The sequence below is a fragment of the Rhipicephalus sanguineus genome, unplaced genomic scaffold (assembly GCF_013339695.2).
Source record: "Rhipicephalus sanguineus isolate Rsan-2018 unplaced genomic scaffold, BIME_Rsan_1.4 Seq691, whole genome shotgun sequence".
Classification (NCBI taxonomy): Eukaryota; Metazoa; Arthropoda; class Arachnida; order Ixodida; family Ixodidae; genus Rhipicephalus; species Rhipicephalus sanguineus.
This window is the reverse complement of record NW_023615777.1, coordinates 289116-307408: the sequence shown is the minus strand read 5'-3', so window position 1 is coordinate 307408 and position 18293 is coordinate 289116. Positions and strand designations below refer to the sequence as shown.

The 18293-nt window shown below is 46.7% G+C and overlaps 1 protein-coding gene across 1 annotated transcript; it reads left to right on the top strand.

Annotated features, from left to right (window-relative positions):
• The first annotated feature begins 15365 nt into the window (after positions 1-15365).
• On the top strand, positions 15366-17838 carry LOC119378108 (neprilysin-1-like). The gene is made up of 2 exons (XM_037647354.2): positions 15366-15458; positions 17633-17838. The coding sequence occupies exons 1-2, from the start codon at positions 15396-15398 to the stop codon at positions 17819-17821; spliced, it is 252 nt and encodes an 83-aa protein (XP_037503282.1). The 5' UTR covers positions 15366-15395; the 3' UTR covers positions 17822-17838.
• The last annotated feature ends 455 nt before the right edge of the window (positions 17839-18293 follow it).

Sequence of the window (18293 nt, the reverse complement as noted above, 5' to 3'; positions counted from 1 at the left end):
CTTGCGCTGCTGACAACCAGGGGGTGTATGTGTACGCTCTTGTGGATCCAAACTCCTGATTTGCTCTAGAAAGATGTACATGCCAGCTGCGTGATGTTAAATTGTTGATGCTACAGCTGCCTGTTAAAAAACGCCAGGCCTGCGCGGATCGCGCAGCGCAGACACAGCAAAAGCTAGAAGAGCTGGCTTTCTAGAGCCTGTTCTAAACCCCCCAAGAATGTTCTCTTGGGGAAATTAATAAGTACACATGCAAGGTATCCACTACGGCAGAAATCATAATTTTTCTGAAGTAGGAGAGCACCCACTATGCCGTTTTCTGTCCTTCTGCGGATAAGCGAGGTACCTGCTACATATCTGTGAGGCAGTGACAAGAACTTTTAATGAAAAGTCCTTATTAAAATGCCTAAGGTGAGCCGGCGGCTCCCCAATCATGTTGGTGGCTCCGCCCATGACGGAACAGGCAGATGGTGACTCTCAGCGAAGTCACGGGCCCTCTGGACAGCCTATAATTTATGTGTAAAGTCCGTACTATGCAGTAGGTCGTCTCGATTCTCCTTGTTCTTGAAGATGGAGCTCGCGTTGGACGGGCACAACAAGGGCGTAAGGCATTATGTGCACTTTGTTGATGCTTCATGTGCCTGATGGCGATGAAGAACTATGGTTGAGCATTTTGTAGTGGGTGGGAAGCTTTAAACCACACACTCATTGCGCAATTAGCATTGTTTGACGCCTGGTTGTTATTTTACTCTACTCCCACGCTATATTACACATGTTAACGCGATTCTTTGCCCGACATGACGCCTGTATCGGGTCTTTTTGCAAAGGAGTTTCAAGCACCAGCATGGCCTTGTGGTAGAATACTCGACTGCCACGCAGTCGGACCAGGTTCAAATGCCATCGTATCCTTGATATTTATTATTTATTTCATTTGTTTTCTTATTTCGCGTGATAATGGTTATGGACACCGGCGGCGGCGGTGGCGGACAACTACCCCACTGTCGTTGTGATCTGATAACAACTTTCGCTCTAAAATGAACGATGACATCAGATGCGCACACTTAGAGGTTACTTATTATGCAAAGGAAAGGCAATTCTGCCCTTATACTCTGTACGCAGCTTACAGTTCAATGCGTTCTCCTCTTCTCCTTGGCAGGTATCGGATATCTCACCAAATAGACAAAAGCGTCAACCCTTGCGACGACTTCGGCGCTTACGTCTGTGCACGCTGGAAGCCACGCAAGGAGTTTCAGCTCTCACGCTCACAGGTGTCCGATATGTTCCTGTCTTGGTTGTACAAACTCCCGGAGACGCTGACCAAAGGCGTGGTCCACTTTCCCGTAGGCAAGAAAGTGGCTGCCATTTTCAACAGCTGCATGACAGAAACAGGGTCGCACATTCACATCATACGAGAGTTTATGCGAGGACGTGGCCTAGTTTGGCCCGATGTTTCAGAAGAACCAGTAACACCGGCGAGGCCGATGTTCGACCTCTCTTTCAACTGGAACATCCACCTCTGGTTCACCTTGAGAATCATACCTGCCACTTCAGAAGGAAAGTCGAGGCGCGTCTTCTTTGCGCCAAACTACATGCTGCCGCTGTGGAAGGCCACGATCAACGAGATTCCAAAGGAATATTTCGAGCGAGTGTACGCTGATCTTTACAAACTTTTTTCGAACAACAAGAGTAGCGAGCCCGGATCGAAAGATGCGTCGATGACCTACGACATGCTTACGTACGTCTTCGACAGACTGATTCCTTCGTGTCCTTGCAAGTCACGACTTCAAGCAGCGCTCTACCTAAGGGAACTCGACAACACCACCTCTCATTTCCTTGGCCGGCATACAGTGGACATGTTGAATACCGTGACGAGAATCCGTCCGCCTGTAACTATGGATGATATCCTGCTTGTTAGCGACGTTCTTCAGTTTGCAAGTATAAAAGGCATAATCGACGATATCGATGACAAGTCCCTGCTGCGTCACCTGTCCTGGTTGTTTCTGCAAGGGTATGCTGCAGTGGCCTACCCCAAGGCGGTTCTGCTCGTACTTCACGGCAGCAAACGCCGTGCGGAAGAGGAAAGGCCTCGATTCTGCGCTGGTCTCATCGAACCAAGCTATAAGCTCCTGATCGCTGCCATGGCTGCTGTAGCTCATTTTTCTAAGAACGAGCGGCGGCGCATCGACTATCTTCTGCATGATATCCTGCAGGTGCGTGACAAATGTGCATCCAGGATTGGTCCATAGGTTGCATTGAAGTAGCGGAGATATATCAAATTCCAAACCGCAGAATCCCTGAATTGGGCCCAAAGAAGAGGCAGGTAGACTTGACAGTATGTCCTGTGATCATGCCCATTCTCGCGAACACATTTACCGCCATGCCTTGCGTTCACTGGCAGGCGCTCGAGTTTTTTTACTACAGAAAATTGATAAGCTTGGCATGGTGGGTGCATTTTTACTGGCGTTGTGGGAGCCCCACATGTGCACCGCAACAGTCCCGTTAGCAAAACTCTTGAACAAGTTGTGTCGCTGGAGGCAACGTTTCGACAAGCGGTCTTTTGTGATTCAAGGCAGCAAGACAGCAGCAAGACAAGAACACTTGTCAAAACGTGGGCTTGAGCAGCACCCCTACTGAAAGATTTTTCATTTGTTCAAGCCTCCGCCTTCTGAACTTCTTCCTTGTTCGAACGTCCAGTAAGCAGGCACAGTCAATTGAATTTGTTCCTTCAGGCTTCCAGCGACCATCTTGCACTAAGAACTTGCCGCGCTCGAAGTAGAAAGTTCATCGCATCCGTTGTATATCATTGGCTGACCTAGTTACAGCGGTAATAAACGTTAATTCTGTAGGGGGAAAATGCGTGAAATAGATTCAGGTATTGTTAATGCTGTCGTGAATTAATGCGGCTTAGGTTGCGGAGTGCATGAAGCTCACCACCGTACTTACGTATGTGCTCACAAAATTAAATCCGCGACCGCTTGGTTTTGTCACTACGTAGTTGTAATGGGAACAGCGTGCAAAGACGGAGGACAAGAACGGAGGACAAACAACGGCATTGTTTCTTAGCTTTCTTGTCCGCCGTCTTTGTGCGCTGCAACCCTAACAAATCACGCTGAACTATTTCTGTTAGAGAATCCGTTTATGTTCTTGAAGAAAACGAGAAAAAGTCTTGCATTCGAACATACCAATTATTTACGTAGCAAGTACCACCTAATGCATTTCATTCCCATAATGTGTTAATTATTGAAAAGCCAGGTAATAATAGTCATAAGATGCTACATCTGTAGTCTTGAGCGGGAAACGGTCATGTTCGTTTCGAGCCGGAACTTAGGGCTCAATGGCTTGCGTCTGAACGACCATAAAGAGCTTGTGCCGAAGCATGTGCCGGAGGTGCGTCAGCCTTTGAGCCAATGAAAGAAAACAAAAACTAACCATTTTTATCCAACGGTAATTACTACAGCGCGCGACAGTGAGCGCTTTCTTGCACCTGCACTTCACAGCTGCTGATAACTGCAGTTGTAAAGTTGTCTTTTGTATAAAGTCGTGTAAGTATATTTGCATTTCCATTGCCATTGCTCGTGTACTATAAATTTGTACTGCCAGCCCCGTCACGTTGTTAGGTTAAATGCAGCGATTTGGAGCATTCGCTATCCAAATCGCTGCATTTAATTTCTTTGCTGCAAAGTCATTTTTCTAGTGGTCTTGGGGTCGGCCCATTGCTTCTGTCTAATGCAATGCTTCTAGCTTAAGTATGCGACACGAACTGGAACACAACATAAGACTTTCACGAGAATGCATGCGTAATTGTTGCCAGATATGTGGTGCGATTTTCACCTGCATGTTGCGTGTAACCCATGCTTTAAGTACAATCGAATCGAGCACAATAGAGTCCTCGTTAAAGCTGTCTGTTTCAACGGATGGCTTATGAATTGCGCTGCCGTTAAAATGCCCTTCTTCAATAAATTCTGTAGCGGCCATTACGCACTACTCGAGTGCAAAGACACATAGCATAAAGTAAAGCGAAAAAGGCTTTCTTTCTGAGTTCTCTGACAAAAATAAAGCTATCTGCTTACAGTACTTCCATAATCAAAACTCCGTAATTCCATAATCAACCACAGTACAGCCATAATCAAAACTCGTTCATATTTTCAGCCACACATAATCCACTCCCTTTATCACGCGCATATTCACAACCATCTATCTTATTGCATATTAGCCTGGGGTAACACATATTTCACCCATCTCAATCAACTACAACGCCTACAAAATCAAGCACTTCGACTCATGACTTTCAGCCATTTCTTAACCAATGCAACGCCACTTTATCCGAATTTAAATATACATCCTCTTTATCACCTCTTTCAGCTGAAGTTATCAGTTGTGATGTATAGGCTTTTCGCAGGAATGTGCATGTAGATGGCATTATCGTGGAAAGCCTTGTAAATAATAATATTACTAGGTTTTCTGAGCTTGATAAGCGTCTTCTGCCTACAGTTCCCACAAACCACGGTAAGTTCACTACCACATTTACGGGAATCAAGCTGTGGAATTTCCTTCCTTACGTAATAAAATCATCAACCACGGAACATGCATTCAAAATCCAACTAATAAAATAATAATATCTGGGGTTTAACGTCCCAAAACCACCATATGATTATGAGAGACGCCGTAGTGGAGGGCTCCGGAAATTTTGACCACCTGGGGTTCTTTAACGTGCACCTAAATCTAAGTACACGGGCCTCAAACATTTTCGCCTCCATCGAAAATGCAGCCGCCGCGGCCGGGATTCGATCCCGCGACCTTCGGGTCAGCAGTCGAGCGCCATAACCACTAGACCACCGTGGCGGGGCTCAAAATCCAAGTAAAGAACTATTTTTTGCAACAATTGTCTTCATCTTAGCAACTGCTTTTTAATGTAGCGATAACAATTGCTACATGTTATATTGTCCTTATGTTTTGTATTGGAACTTGCGATTATTTGTTCTTTAGAGTTTCCTTTTTTTTTTTGCCTTGCTAAACATATATGTATTTTTCACTTTCGTTTTTTCGGACTGTTCATTTTTTTCTTACCGAAGATACCGTAAACACTGAATGATGTATATTTTGTTTCTTCTCCCGTTAACATCATGTATAGGAGCCCCCCTGACAGTTTTTAACTATGGCGCTCCTTGTGTATTACCAATCTTGTACACACTTTCCTGTAACTGACGTCGTTGTTGAATAAACTTGAACGTGCTTGACAGCTCCTCAAGATAAAAGAGCACACATCTCCCCGTAAAGGGCACTCTGAGTAGCATGCGAGGCAGCTCATGGGTCGATTAAATTTCCGTAAAGATATGCCGTTAAAGTGCCCGGTTGAAGCAGTTGCTTCAATCGTTTCGCTGCCTTCGCCGCCGACTCGCATTGGCGCGCGGCTTCGGGATCCGCTGCTCAGCGTTTACCTTTCGCTTCGGCTTCGCGTTGCCGCGCCGCTTCGATGTTTGCTTGCCGGCGTTGACGTTGCGCTTCGGCTGCGCGAGCCCTCGTTGCTTCCCTGAATTCTTGGAGGCGGCGTTTACGGCGCGCTTTCGCGACTCGAGCCCCCTTCTCCGCAGCAGCAGCATTAAATGGTAGCGAAGCTTCCATAGAAGCCCATATGTTCAGAATAATGGCTGCTCATCAGCTGCGCATGGGGCTTAGCGTCATTTGTGTGAGGAGGGAACACTTCCGGCGAAACAAAAAATAAAGCGGATGTGACGCAATATCCTGTAAAAAGGTGACGTCATTTTGCTGGCACTAGCGCGAAATTTGACCTAAAAATATTTTTCTTAGGCCCCTGATCGCTAAGGACTCGTGCTACGGCAAGCCGGCAAGCCCTTGGCGAATGCTCTTGAAACCAACGCTAGCTAAACTAATATCGACCCGTGACTAAACAGCGGTGTTTAAGTGTAGCGTCGTGCAATTCGCCTTGGTTTTACCATGAAACTTTATTCTCTGAGCTTTTATTCTGCGTTCGTGTCATCTTCCACGGCGTGAATAAAGTAGGCAACCGCGTACCTCTCATGTTTGCAGCGTTGCTTATTTGCTTCGCACATGCGCAGGGCACTTAAAGGGGCCCTGCAACACTTTTCGAGCATGGCCAAAAAGCGCTGCCGATCGGTAGTCGAGGCTCCCGAGAACACGCGAGCCAAATATTATAGCGATGCGCACGGCCTGGAATTTACAATAAATTCTCAAAGTCAGCTGAGAATCGCTCCCTCTTCTCTCGACAAATGATGTATTAGTCCGCAAAATATGACGCGATTGTCGGCAGTTCCACCATTGGCTGATGTTATAATCACGATAACACCCTCATTATTACTTTCGTTGTTAATTTTGAGTTCAATAAGTAGTTAATATGTATGTTTATATTCTGTTATCGCGTGAAAAACACCGAACAAACATTAATATTAGCACTTCCGGTCTCACCGACAGCTTGTCTGCTCGTAGTTGCGTGTTCCGTTTTCTTCGCCATGCGCAGTGCCGAAAACGTGAATATTTCTGTGCTTTTGACCATCGCCGGTTGCCGTTGAGAGTGGCAGCCATTCGAGTGTTGCCTCGTCAGCTGAGAACTGCATCGTCGGCACGTTCTCACGACCGACCGAGGCACGGGCGCAGCGTGTCTCCGATAACAATGCTGGCGTCCGGTAATGGCGGCGCTTCGGGGTCGTCTGCCAGTGCCGTCTTACGAGGCGGTGTATCGGAGTATGGGCCGAAACCGATCTCAGCTGTCATTCGTTCCAAACGAGCGCGCAGGTTTGCTTCCATGGTTGGCAGAGCGATGAAAACACTACGGCGTTCGAGGTGCACACCCAACATTACCAAACCGACGCGCAGTTTTCAAGCACGCGCGATACACAGTGCTATAGTGTACTAGAATATTTATTCTAGTACACTATACACAGTGTGATCGGCTCCGCTCGACGAGAACGACGCAAGCCGACCGGAAGTGGCGGCACAGACCACGTGGTTGCGCCCAGATGTCAGAGAGAAAAAAATGAAGAAAACTCCGCCGGCGCTCTTGGGCGGAGCCTCGCTCCTCTGCGCTCCCTCCTTCGACTCGCTGCCTAGCTTTCCGCGCGCTCGCGGCGTTGAGTTGAGGGAGAAAGCTGCGGAACGTGATCTCTATAATTTGGTAACAGCACTTAGACTTGACGGATTTGCAAAATTTTTGCGGCATATGACTCGTGAAGAGTCATACGTCAATAATGAGACTATTCCAATATAACTAAGAAAGGTGTTGCAGGGCCCCTTTAAAGAGCGCATTGCATGTGTGCTTCAGTTCTAACGAGAAGAAATGACGCCTGTTCACAGCAAAATAATGTTTCAGTTTTATTCAATGACCACAATAACGCAATTTCACACACCCTACACAATGAGCAACAAATGTCATAATAAGTACAAAAAGCGCGTACACTACGTGCACTATGTTTCGCCTTTTGTTCCGATAAATTAACCTTACGTGTAACGTATCAAGACATGCGAATAGTAGTGATTGCCGCGCGACAGATAACTTAGCGATCTGCTCACCGATAACAGGAAATATAGTAGGCACTGCGTGTTCACGAAGGAAACCGGGCAGCAGGAATACTGATCCATGAAAATCCAGCAAGAACACTACTCCGAACCGTTGCCCCGGTGTCTTATCTAGAAGAGAGGGCTCGCCAGGCGTACGCGTGTTGCTATTGCATCCTTGGAACACCACATCGTTTCCGCGAGTACCGAGGAAAGCGTTCGGCGTGAAATGTTAGCCGCCTCGTGCTGCTGTCCGTTGAACACCGTAGCCAACACGTTCACCAACGATGAAACGCACCTCGCAACTTCGCGCACACCAAAATTCAATTCTCACCACAATATTTCACAGAACGCATGCAAGTGCGAAACACCAGAACACCTGAGGGGGCGTGTCGCCGCAGACGAACTTACGAGCGCGCCTTTCCATGCACCGCAAGGGCTGCACTGAATGACAATGACGTGCGCCTCTCTTCAGGGGGCGCTAAGAAAAAGGTTTTTCGTAAGAATTAAACACTGTCGTACATTCTTGGCACATTGCACCTACATAATATCGTTCGGGAAACAAATGTAAAATGTAAAACATAAATATTGCTTTACGTTTGAATAAAACTTGGTTTTTCGCTATTAGTGTTTGTTCCCTCCAAACATAGTCGCGCTTCAATCGCAGCACCCATAACTCCCCTTGCTGGTGTCATTGGCAATATATTCTGAACCGTTTTTCGCCCGAAGCTTCGCGACCTATTTGAATCGACCTTGGCAGAAGCAGCAGCATTACTGCCGGTGGCGCTCATCATGGCGTTGACGGTGGTGTTGCCGGGAGCAGAATGAGCGAAGCTGCCGTGGCGTCTCTAGCGGTCTCCTCCGGAAGCTTGGGCCAGCTGTTGCGCATGCGCAGTGGGGGTGTGGCGGCGCAGGGAGGGAGCACGCTCGACCGTAAGCTGCTACGCATCCAAAAGAAGGATAATAATACTTGGGGGGTTTAACTGGTTTAACCTCACAAAACCACGATATGATTATGAGGGACGCAGTAGTCGAGGGTTCCGGAAATTTCGACCACCTGGCGTTCTTTAACGTGCACCTAAATCTAAGTACACGGCCCTCAAGCATTATCGCCTCCATCGAAAAAGCTGCCGCCGCCGATGGGATTCAATACCGCGGGCTTCGGGTCAGCAGTCGAGCGCAATAAGCACTAGACCACTGTGGCGGGTGAGAAAGAAAGGAGTGCAGTTCTTCCACGTTCAAAAGATGACATGTACTGTTAATAAAGAATCTCGCAAAGCTGATGCTGCTGCAGAAAAAAAGTAAACGACATACTTGATTGCCCACGTCTGATGGTCTCAGTATTTCACGGATACTTTCGCCCTAGCTGTATCAATAAAATTTCGAGCTTGTTCGCATGCCTTATCAAAAAAGTGACCATGTACCTTGTTACCGTGGATTCCATTATATCCAAGTGGAAAGTGGAGTGAGAAGAATGACGCAGAATATTTTGAGTGTAATGTAATCTATAGCTCATAGTTTTTCGCGCGACTACTTAGGTTTGTCGATGTTTGTTTTATGAGGTTTTTGTACCTGCAGGAGTACAAGATCTTGAAAAGTGCCATGAACTTCTACGCACATTGAACCAGTAGCGTAGCCAGAAATGGTTTTTTTTTTGGGGGGGGGGGGATTCAACCATACTTTGTCTGTTCGTGTGTTATGTTCGTATATGCCCATGTATTATATACACATGCAAAATCGAAAAAGGTGGGAAAGGTTTGAGGCTCCTCCCCCACCCCCTGGATAAGCCAGAGCCTTGCACAGAGCTTACGCGTGCAGAATCCACGCCTTAGAGTCCTTGCCCGCGTTAACCTTTGTTCTTCCGGTGGCGCAGCAGTTATGATGCTCGGCTCCTGACCCGAAGGTCGCGGGTTCGATCCCGGCCGCTGCGGTCGCTTTTCGATAGAGGCGAAATGGCAGAGGCCCGTGTGCTGTGCGATGTCAGTGCACATTAAAAAACACCAAATGATCGAAATTTCCGGAGCCATACACTACGGCATTTCTCATAATGATGTATTGGTTTTGGGACGTAAAACCCCAGATGTAACTGCAATGGGACCCTGCGCTTCTGCTTCGATTATCGCCGCCTGAACAAAATCACGAAGAAGGACGTCTACTCTCTCCCACGGATAGACGACACCCTTGATCGACTGTACAACGCGAGGTACTTTTCATCGATTGACCTCAAGACCGGCTACTGGCAAATCGAGTCGACGAGAGGGACCGAGAGAAGACTGCCTTTAAAACATCAGACGGCCTCTGCGACATTCCAGCGTGTTATGGACACCGTGCTCGCAGGATTGAAGTGGCAGTCGTGCCTTGTTTACTTGGATGACGTTGTCGTGTTTGCCTCAAACTTCGACGAACACCTCCGGCGCCTTGAATCTGTTCTTCAAGCAATCAAGACCTCCGTACTCACCCTAAAGCCAGAAAAGTGCCGCTTCGCCTACGACGAACTCTTGTTCTTGGGCCATGTCATTAGCTAGTCTGGAGTTCGCCCGGACCCGCGGAAAACAGCTGCCATTGCTGCCTTCCCGCCGCCCAGCGACAAGAAGGCCGTACGCCGATTTCTAGGCTTGTGCGCCTATTACAGACGTTTCGTCAAGGAATTTTCACGGATCGCCGAGCCACTGACTCAACTCATGAAGACCGACGTCGAAATCATGTGGGAAACGGCGCAAGTTCAAGCAATTCAAGAATTGAAACGACGCCTGCAGAGGCCTCCGATACTTGCGCATTTCCACGAATACGCCGATACGAAAATCCACACCGACGCAAGCAGCGTACGACTCGGTGCCGTCCTTGTGCAAAAAAATGACGGACTGGAAAGGGTTATCAGTTATGCTAGCCGGTCGCTATCAAAGGCAGAAGCCAACTATTCCACAACAGAAAAGGAGTACCCTTGCAATCATCTGGGCTAAATCCAAGTTTCGCCCTTCAAAGTTGTGAGCGACGACTACGCCTTGTGTTGGCTAGCTATCTCGAAGGACCCTTCAGGTCGCCTCTCACGGTGGAGCCTAATACTTCAAGAATTCGACATTACCGTCGTTTACAAGTCCGGAAGGAAACATTCTGACGCCGACTGCCTGTCTCGTGCCCCCGTAGACCCGCCGCCGCAAGACGACCAGGATGATTGCTTCTTGGGAACCATATATGCCGACGACTTCGCTGAACGACAGCGATCCGACCTGGAACTCAGGGGCCTTATGGAATACCTTGAGGGCAAGACCGCCATCGTTCCGAAAGTATTCAAGCGAGCACTGGCGTCGTTTTTCTTACCCAACGGCGTTCTCTACAAGAAGAACTTCTCACCACTTCGAGCCAAGTACCTTCTCGTGGTACCTTCAGAATTGCGACCAGAAGTCCTCCAGGCCCTACACGACGACCCGGTGGCTGGACACCTCGGTGTTTCCTGCCCGCTCGCGAGAATACCAGGAAAGTACTACTGACCTGGCCTCACTGCCGACGTCGCCCACTACGTAAAGACTTCCCGAGACTGTCAGCGACGGCAGACGCCGCAGACAAGGCCAGCCGGACTTCTTCAGCCGATCGAGCCACCTCAGCGACAGTTCCAGCAGATCGGCATGGGCCTCCCGGGGCCGTTCCCAACGTCAACTTGCGGTAATAAGTGGATCGTCGTAGCTGACGTCGTAGCTGACCTGACCCGCTACGCCGAAACACGGGCCCTGCCCAAAGGCAGTGCCGCTGAGGTAGCCAAGTTCTTCGTTGAGAACATCACCCTACGTCATGCCGCGCCAGAGGTCCCCCTCACTGACAGAGGTACCGCTTTTACTGCAGACCTAACTCAGAGAATTCTGAGATACAGCCAGACAAGTCACCGCCGCACAACCGCCTATCACTCGCAGGCAAATGGCCTCGCTGAGCGTCTGAACAAGACAATCGCTGACATGCTTGCCATGTACGCTGACGTCGAACACGAGACCTGGAATGCCATCCTTCCGTACGTGACCTTCGCATACAACACGACCGTGCAAGAAACGGCGAAGATGACGCCCTACAAGTTGGTCTACGGAAGGAACCCGGCAACGACGCTCGACGCCATGTTACCCAACATCCCCGACGAAGAAAATCTTGACGTCACTGTTTACCTTCAGCACGCCGAAGAAGCCCGACAGCTCGCCCGCCAACGCATCAAGAATCAGCAGATGACCGACAGCCGCCGTTATAATCTTCGACGACGCTTCATGGAATACCAGCCCGGCGACCGTGTTTGGGTCTGGACGCCCCGATACGCCGACGTGGGCTCAGTGAAAAACTTCTTCGGCGATACTTCGGGCCATTCAAGGTGCCTCGACGACTCGGCGCTCTTGATTAAGTGGTCATCCCGGACGACATTAACGACTCCCAGCGACGCCGCGCACAACCTGAAGTCGTCCATGTCGTGCGCCTTAAGGCATTTTTTGAGCGTTGGCGAACCTGGGGAGTACTTTTTCCTTTGTTATTGTAATTTATTTGTGTATGCAGTTGTTTTTTTTTCCTTCTGTGTTCTGTCACAAGCATCGGAACGTTGCTTTTTCAGAGGGGGGCAATGCCATGCCCGCTTTTTGTTTTATTTTGGTGTATTCGGGTTTGACTAGCAAGGACGGTTAGCAACGTTCGACGCTGACCGCGCCGCAGTGTTCGAGAAGCTTCTCGATTTTAGTAGATCACATTGTTAATGTTGCGCGCAGGCCACGAATAGCCTAGATTATTCCAGAGCTTGCGCTACCACCAGTGATAAGACTGGAAAGTTCGATGCGTGATGTATAAAAGACGGCACGTCCCAGCCATGGGCAGATTACCGACGGTCGACGCGGCAGTGTACAGTGTGTATCGCTCTCGTTTTCGTTTCACGGCCACAAGTTCGGCCGAATAAAGAGTTTCATTTTGGACCCGCCGGCTGCTGTCTTCGTCAGCGTCATGACCATGTGACAATATTAACCTTTGTTCTTCCGTCACAGGTGGCCGTGGATAAAACTTGGGCTTGTTCGTGGTTCGACAACGATACAAAACAGGCTGCTGTGGAAAAACTGACAAACGTGTCCACCGTGGTTTGGCCCTCCGAGAAGTTCCTCAAGCCGAAGGTGCTCGAGAAAGTCTACAGGCGTTTTCCCGCCAGCGCTCCCTCATTCGCCCAGTTCTGGATTCAGACGCGTCGCAGCCAGCGCCAGCTGTTCGGTTCCGAGGCTGCCACTGAGGAGCAGTTGCTCGGCGACAACACTCATCCGCCGTACGGAAACTACGAGCAATTGCTCAACCACCTGTCCCTGTCCCTCGGAGCACTTGCACCGCCTCTTTACTACCCAGATGGCACCAACGCCATGTTGTACGGTGGTGTCTTGTACTTGTATGCTCGGGTACTCATCAGTGCCATTGGCAACGAGGGAGTTATGGTAAGCAAGGCCGTAAATTTAGTGACGTTACAAGTAATGAAGCCAGAGAATTCACTTCCAACGTCGCTACTGTATTGAAAATTTGTATGTCATCCATTACCATAGTCAACCATCGGGGTTGAATGTTTTACACCACGATGGTGGATGTTGTAGTGGAGATGGCAGAGACAAGATGGGTGTTAATGTATACCTCACTGAATGCATAATTCTGCCGTGCCCCTCGCACCCTTGAGTAAACATGAAACATACGTGCCTGCGTGCAGCTGACTATTCTGAATAGGTATCGAAAGAGTACAGCAGTTCACAGCAACAGCTGCACACGGCAAGCCTCTTCTCTGGAGCTGAGGAGACGCCTATCGTGTGCATCTGTTCATGTGGATAACTGCTCTCTTTCAGTCCCGGTTCAGGGTAGTAAGCGAGACGCAAAGCCAAAGATTTCTCACATCCTCACAAGGGGACACATCATCCACGTTGCCTCGATAATGTCTGCTAGGTTATCCACCAATATGATGGAACACATTCCATTCATTATGGGTTATTATGGTAATTAATGATGAACTAATTTTTAATGGGGTAAATATGTCTAAAGTTCAGAAAAATTCTGCTATATTGATGTGTAATTGGTTGAAATTATACCCTCCGCATGAATCGTGCTGGACGGTGCCAACTAAGCTACCGAACCGCTGTTACTTCGGCCCCTGTAGTGAGTTCTTGCTTACAAGTACCATATGGAGTGTTAGTCGATGCCGCCATTGCCAAGGCGGCATAGCTGGCCAATAAAATATTGTATACTACTTCGTGGCAGCAAGCCTGTGAACTTCGGGACCCTCGCAACGCAGTGCGAAATTCTTGCACATTACTAGTGACGTAAGAGTTCGAGCTGGTTGACAAGCCATAATGCACCAGCGTTAAGCGTGAAACATTTTGACATTAAGACGATACAGACAGCACCTGTCCCTAGCTAAATCGTCTTTTTGCCGAAACGTTTCCGCGCTCAACGCTGGTAGAGTACTTAGATAGTTCTAAGAATACACACCCACATTGCGATTCGGTGCTCTACCCGTGTAGTTTCGAGGTACCGTGGTCTTATCTGCCGTTTTTAGTACTGTGAGCAGCACGCGCTTCCGGCTTCGCATTTAAAATTCTCATTGAAAGACAATTTTCTCGCTTTAGCGTTTTTTTCACTTGACATAATTGTGTAGCGGAAAACAGTAGATTTTCTTTTGAGTAGTTCAGCAAACTTCTACTCCATGTACGATTAGTAGGCTGACATGGTGAAGTAAGTCGTTCATAGTGCTTACGCCACTGACTTCTTGTAAATGGTCATAGCACTGAAGTGTGATGGTTGCAGTCATTGGAAGCTTTCCACGAAGGATTTTGCAGAAGGGAAATGCGTAGAAGCAGTGGTGGCCGTTGATAATAATTGAAAGCAACATCTATCGAATGTACAGTCGGTCTTGGGTAGTGCCGTGTCCTTTAACTCCAGGGTTCCGCTTTGCAGAACGGTCGAATTAGCACATCGAGCAAAGCATGGGTTCTGTAGACTTCAGGGACCACTGTAGATACTTCAGTCGCTTGAGTCTACTCACAGCTTTTCGCACGGGTGCAGTAGCTGCCTATTGTAGTGCAATACCTACATCATTACCGGGAGTTTTCATTTCAGAGGCAAAGAGGAAGCGTTCACTATGGAGCAGGGGCGTGTGTGATGTAGTGACCCAGTTTTTTGACCAAATGCAATACAACTAAATGCGTCGAGTACATTAGCGTAAAATACGATGTTCTTGTTTCACATATAACAAAGAGCATTTCACAGATACCATAAGTAGAACTTCAGTATATAGCTTTTTTATTTTATTGAACACAATGCGCTAAGAGCAATGATGTGTTTGGTGACGCAAGAGCGTGGTTTTAATTTGCCTCAAGCTTAAGCGATGCGTCAAAGAATCATTTGCCATCTACGTGCTCACAACAAAATAGTGTTGAATAATAAAAACGGTACGTACACTCGCAATAGTGCTACCGTCGAGTACCCTGTATGTCTACTTATTCTATATTTCACATATTGAATTTAAGATAACATAAGATTCAGAAGAACAGGCACAGGCAAATCGCCCGAGCATCCACTGCAGTCACGTATTCACGCGCTCACGAAATTAAGATACACGCTAATGCTCTGCAGTGATAGCATGTCGCAGTTTATTTGTTGGGGCTAACGCAAAAATAAGTATGTTGCGCACGAGTCCTTAGAATAATGAAGGCAATAGTTACCTTACGGTACTTTTTGAATTAAGCGTAAACGAGTTTTCTTGCTTTAAGATCAACTCGGAAGCTGAGGTCACGTCGAATTGGTTGAGCAAGGATGTCCAGAAAGCATTCGAGCGACGCGCACTTCGCTGCCTACCTGACGACGTCAGCATCTTCCCCGAGGTTCCAGCGATGGAGGTGGCGTACGAAGCCTTCAAGCGACGCCTCGACGAAAACGGTACCCAGCTATCAGAGGTGATTGGCATCTCGGTGATACCGGCATTATGCCTTTGTTTCCGCATTTAAAATAGCTACAAACTGTGAAAGGTCAACATACCACAAATATAGTATCTTGCGAAACCGACGTGTCGGCTTCTTCAGTATTTAGTTTTTATAATAAATATTACTATCCTGTCAGGTCTGTTCTTACCGCTACGCGATGTATCTGAATAGGTGAAATGGCAGCATCGCGGGTGTGAACGTTGCTCTAAGTGATGGGCGAGAGGTATTGAGACCTGGCTATGTCTTAATTGTATTGTTATTACGAGTTAGCCTACGTAAGCCTAAATTTTTTCGTCATTTTTTTAGCCTAAAGGTATGCAATCAGAAATCCTTTGTAACGTACTTTTATTTTCTGGTCTAATATATAAAACACGGCCCGCACAGCGGTCTATATTCTGACATTTCATTCACCGATCGTAATGACTCTATAAGAGTGTTACACAATAACTATTCGCATTTACTGTGCAAAAATTCTAAAATTGAGTTATATACAAGCGCGTCAATAGGTAAGGTGTGTGCCTTTTTCGGTTTGTCGGAAGGTCATATTTATATGTCATGCTTTCTCCGTTTTAGAAGTCCCAACCATGCTTACTAGCGTTAATTGTGCATCATAATGTTATTACGCCTCTTTAAAACCAATTAAACAGATATATTTCAAAATATTTCTGATTCACAGAACTTAATTTCCTTGCTACAGTGTACGCTCCAGCAACTGCGGCTTTTGTTAAGACTCAGCACAGAAGTCGGAACATTTAAAAGAGAAATATTCTCGAAGCGTGCATGAATATTTTCTGGGAAGAACTTACCAGCGAATTCTTCTGTGAATGACCTCACGCTATTTCTTAATTGAAGTAACATCAAGATAGATAGATAGATAGATAGATAGATAGATAGATAGATAGATAGATAGATAGATAGATAGATAGATAGATAGATAGATAGATATAGATAGATAGATAGATAGATAGATAGATAGATAGATAGATATAGATAGATAGATAGATAGATAGATAGATAGATAGATAGATAGATAGATAGATAGATAGATAGATAGATGGACGGACGGACGGACGGACGGACGGACGGATGGATGGATGGATGGATATATAGATATATAGATGGATGGATAGATGGATAGATGGATAGATATATAGATGGATGGATAGATAGATATATAGATAGATAGATAGATAGATAGATAGATAGATAGATAGATAGATAGATAGATAGATAGATAGATAGATAGATAGATAGATAGATAAAAGACTATTTATGTCCTGAAGTAATCCACCCCGGTTTTATAGTGGGAGGATCGCGGACAGCTAGCTACCAGTTTTACCACGGAAGGGTATCAGTGACATGTGAAAGCATGTTTTTTTCCTATAACAAAGAAATAATTTGCTGTATTTTATTCTTCTGAGCAATAATAAAGTAATAGTTATATCTGAGGTTTTACGTCCCGAAACGATGATATGATTATAAGAGACACCGTAGTAGAGCGGTCCGGAAATTTCGACCGTCTGGTGTTCTTTAAGTACACTGCGTCGCTTGTTAGGCCAAGAAGATGCACACACATTGTAATTGCCCCACAAGGCTGAACTACTGAATTTAGATGATGATGATGACTGGCGTGGTCGAACACCGCTTCTTTCCACTATATTACATTTGTATGATTTTCATAGCGCGATTCTTATGATGCGTAAAGAAATGATCAAAATTGTGCGTTAATAGCACGATGTAAAGGTTTCTTCATATTAACGATGCTATGAATTATTCGTAAAATGTTAAAAAAAATTATACCACTATTGTATGTCATTCGCTTCTGCCACCATTCGATTTGTGTTTCATTTGGCCTCTTAGTCTACCGGGAGACGCGTCTTCAAGGCAGAAACATAGGCACAATGCTTGTGCGCGTTGAGCTGCATATTAACATTGGTGTAGATGTCCCAAGATGCGCGTTCTGAACACTTCACCGGCTCATGTGTCGCCACAATTTGGCTCGTGCGCTTATTTGCAACAGCACGTAGAAGAAATGGCGGACTATGCACGTTTCACCAGCTGAGGCACTCGGACACTGCTGTAGCAGTGAAAGAAGTTTAGGAACATAAAATATAAACAGGAATAAACAATCTGGTTTTGCTTTGCAGGAGTTGACGGAAGAGAAAGTGTTTTTCATTACCGCGTGCCTCTCGACTTGTGCCACAACGCCTGCTGACAACCTTTTTGGCGGCGACTGCAACAAGGCCGTCATGAATTTTGCACCGTTTGCCGAGGCCTTCAGTTGTCCAGTGGGTTCCAAGATGAACCCGGAAACGAAGTGCTCATTTTACGACTGATTTCGTGACATTTTTGTTTTATTGACGACCTCATTCTTTTCCAGAGACCAAGCCTATCCATCACGCAGTATTGCGCTCCGTAGTACTGTTGGACAAAACGTGTTTCAAGCTGTGCAGCTTTATAAGACTGTGGCACGCCGCTTGGTTCCATGTTCTTTGTTTCCCAACTACTATCTAAAATGCTTACGTTGTTTCACGAACGTTCTTCCATATGGTTGCGTGGCGTTTTCTAACGTCGAATTAAAACGTTGGACAGTTTTCGCGTTATTCATAAAATGTGTAGCTGAAATTGTACAGCTGGTCTTCGTGATCGCGGTAATTAAAGTGAGCCTTTTTAAGTGTTTATATGGAAAAGTTGTAAGACGTGAAGATTTATGACAAGCCCGTTTATATAATTGCGAGAAACGCACGCAATTTGAGATTATAATCACCGCCATTCAGGTTCCCGATCTAGGAAAACCTAAACTGAGCG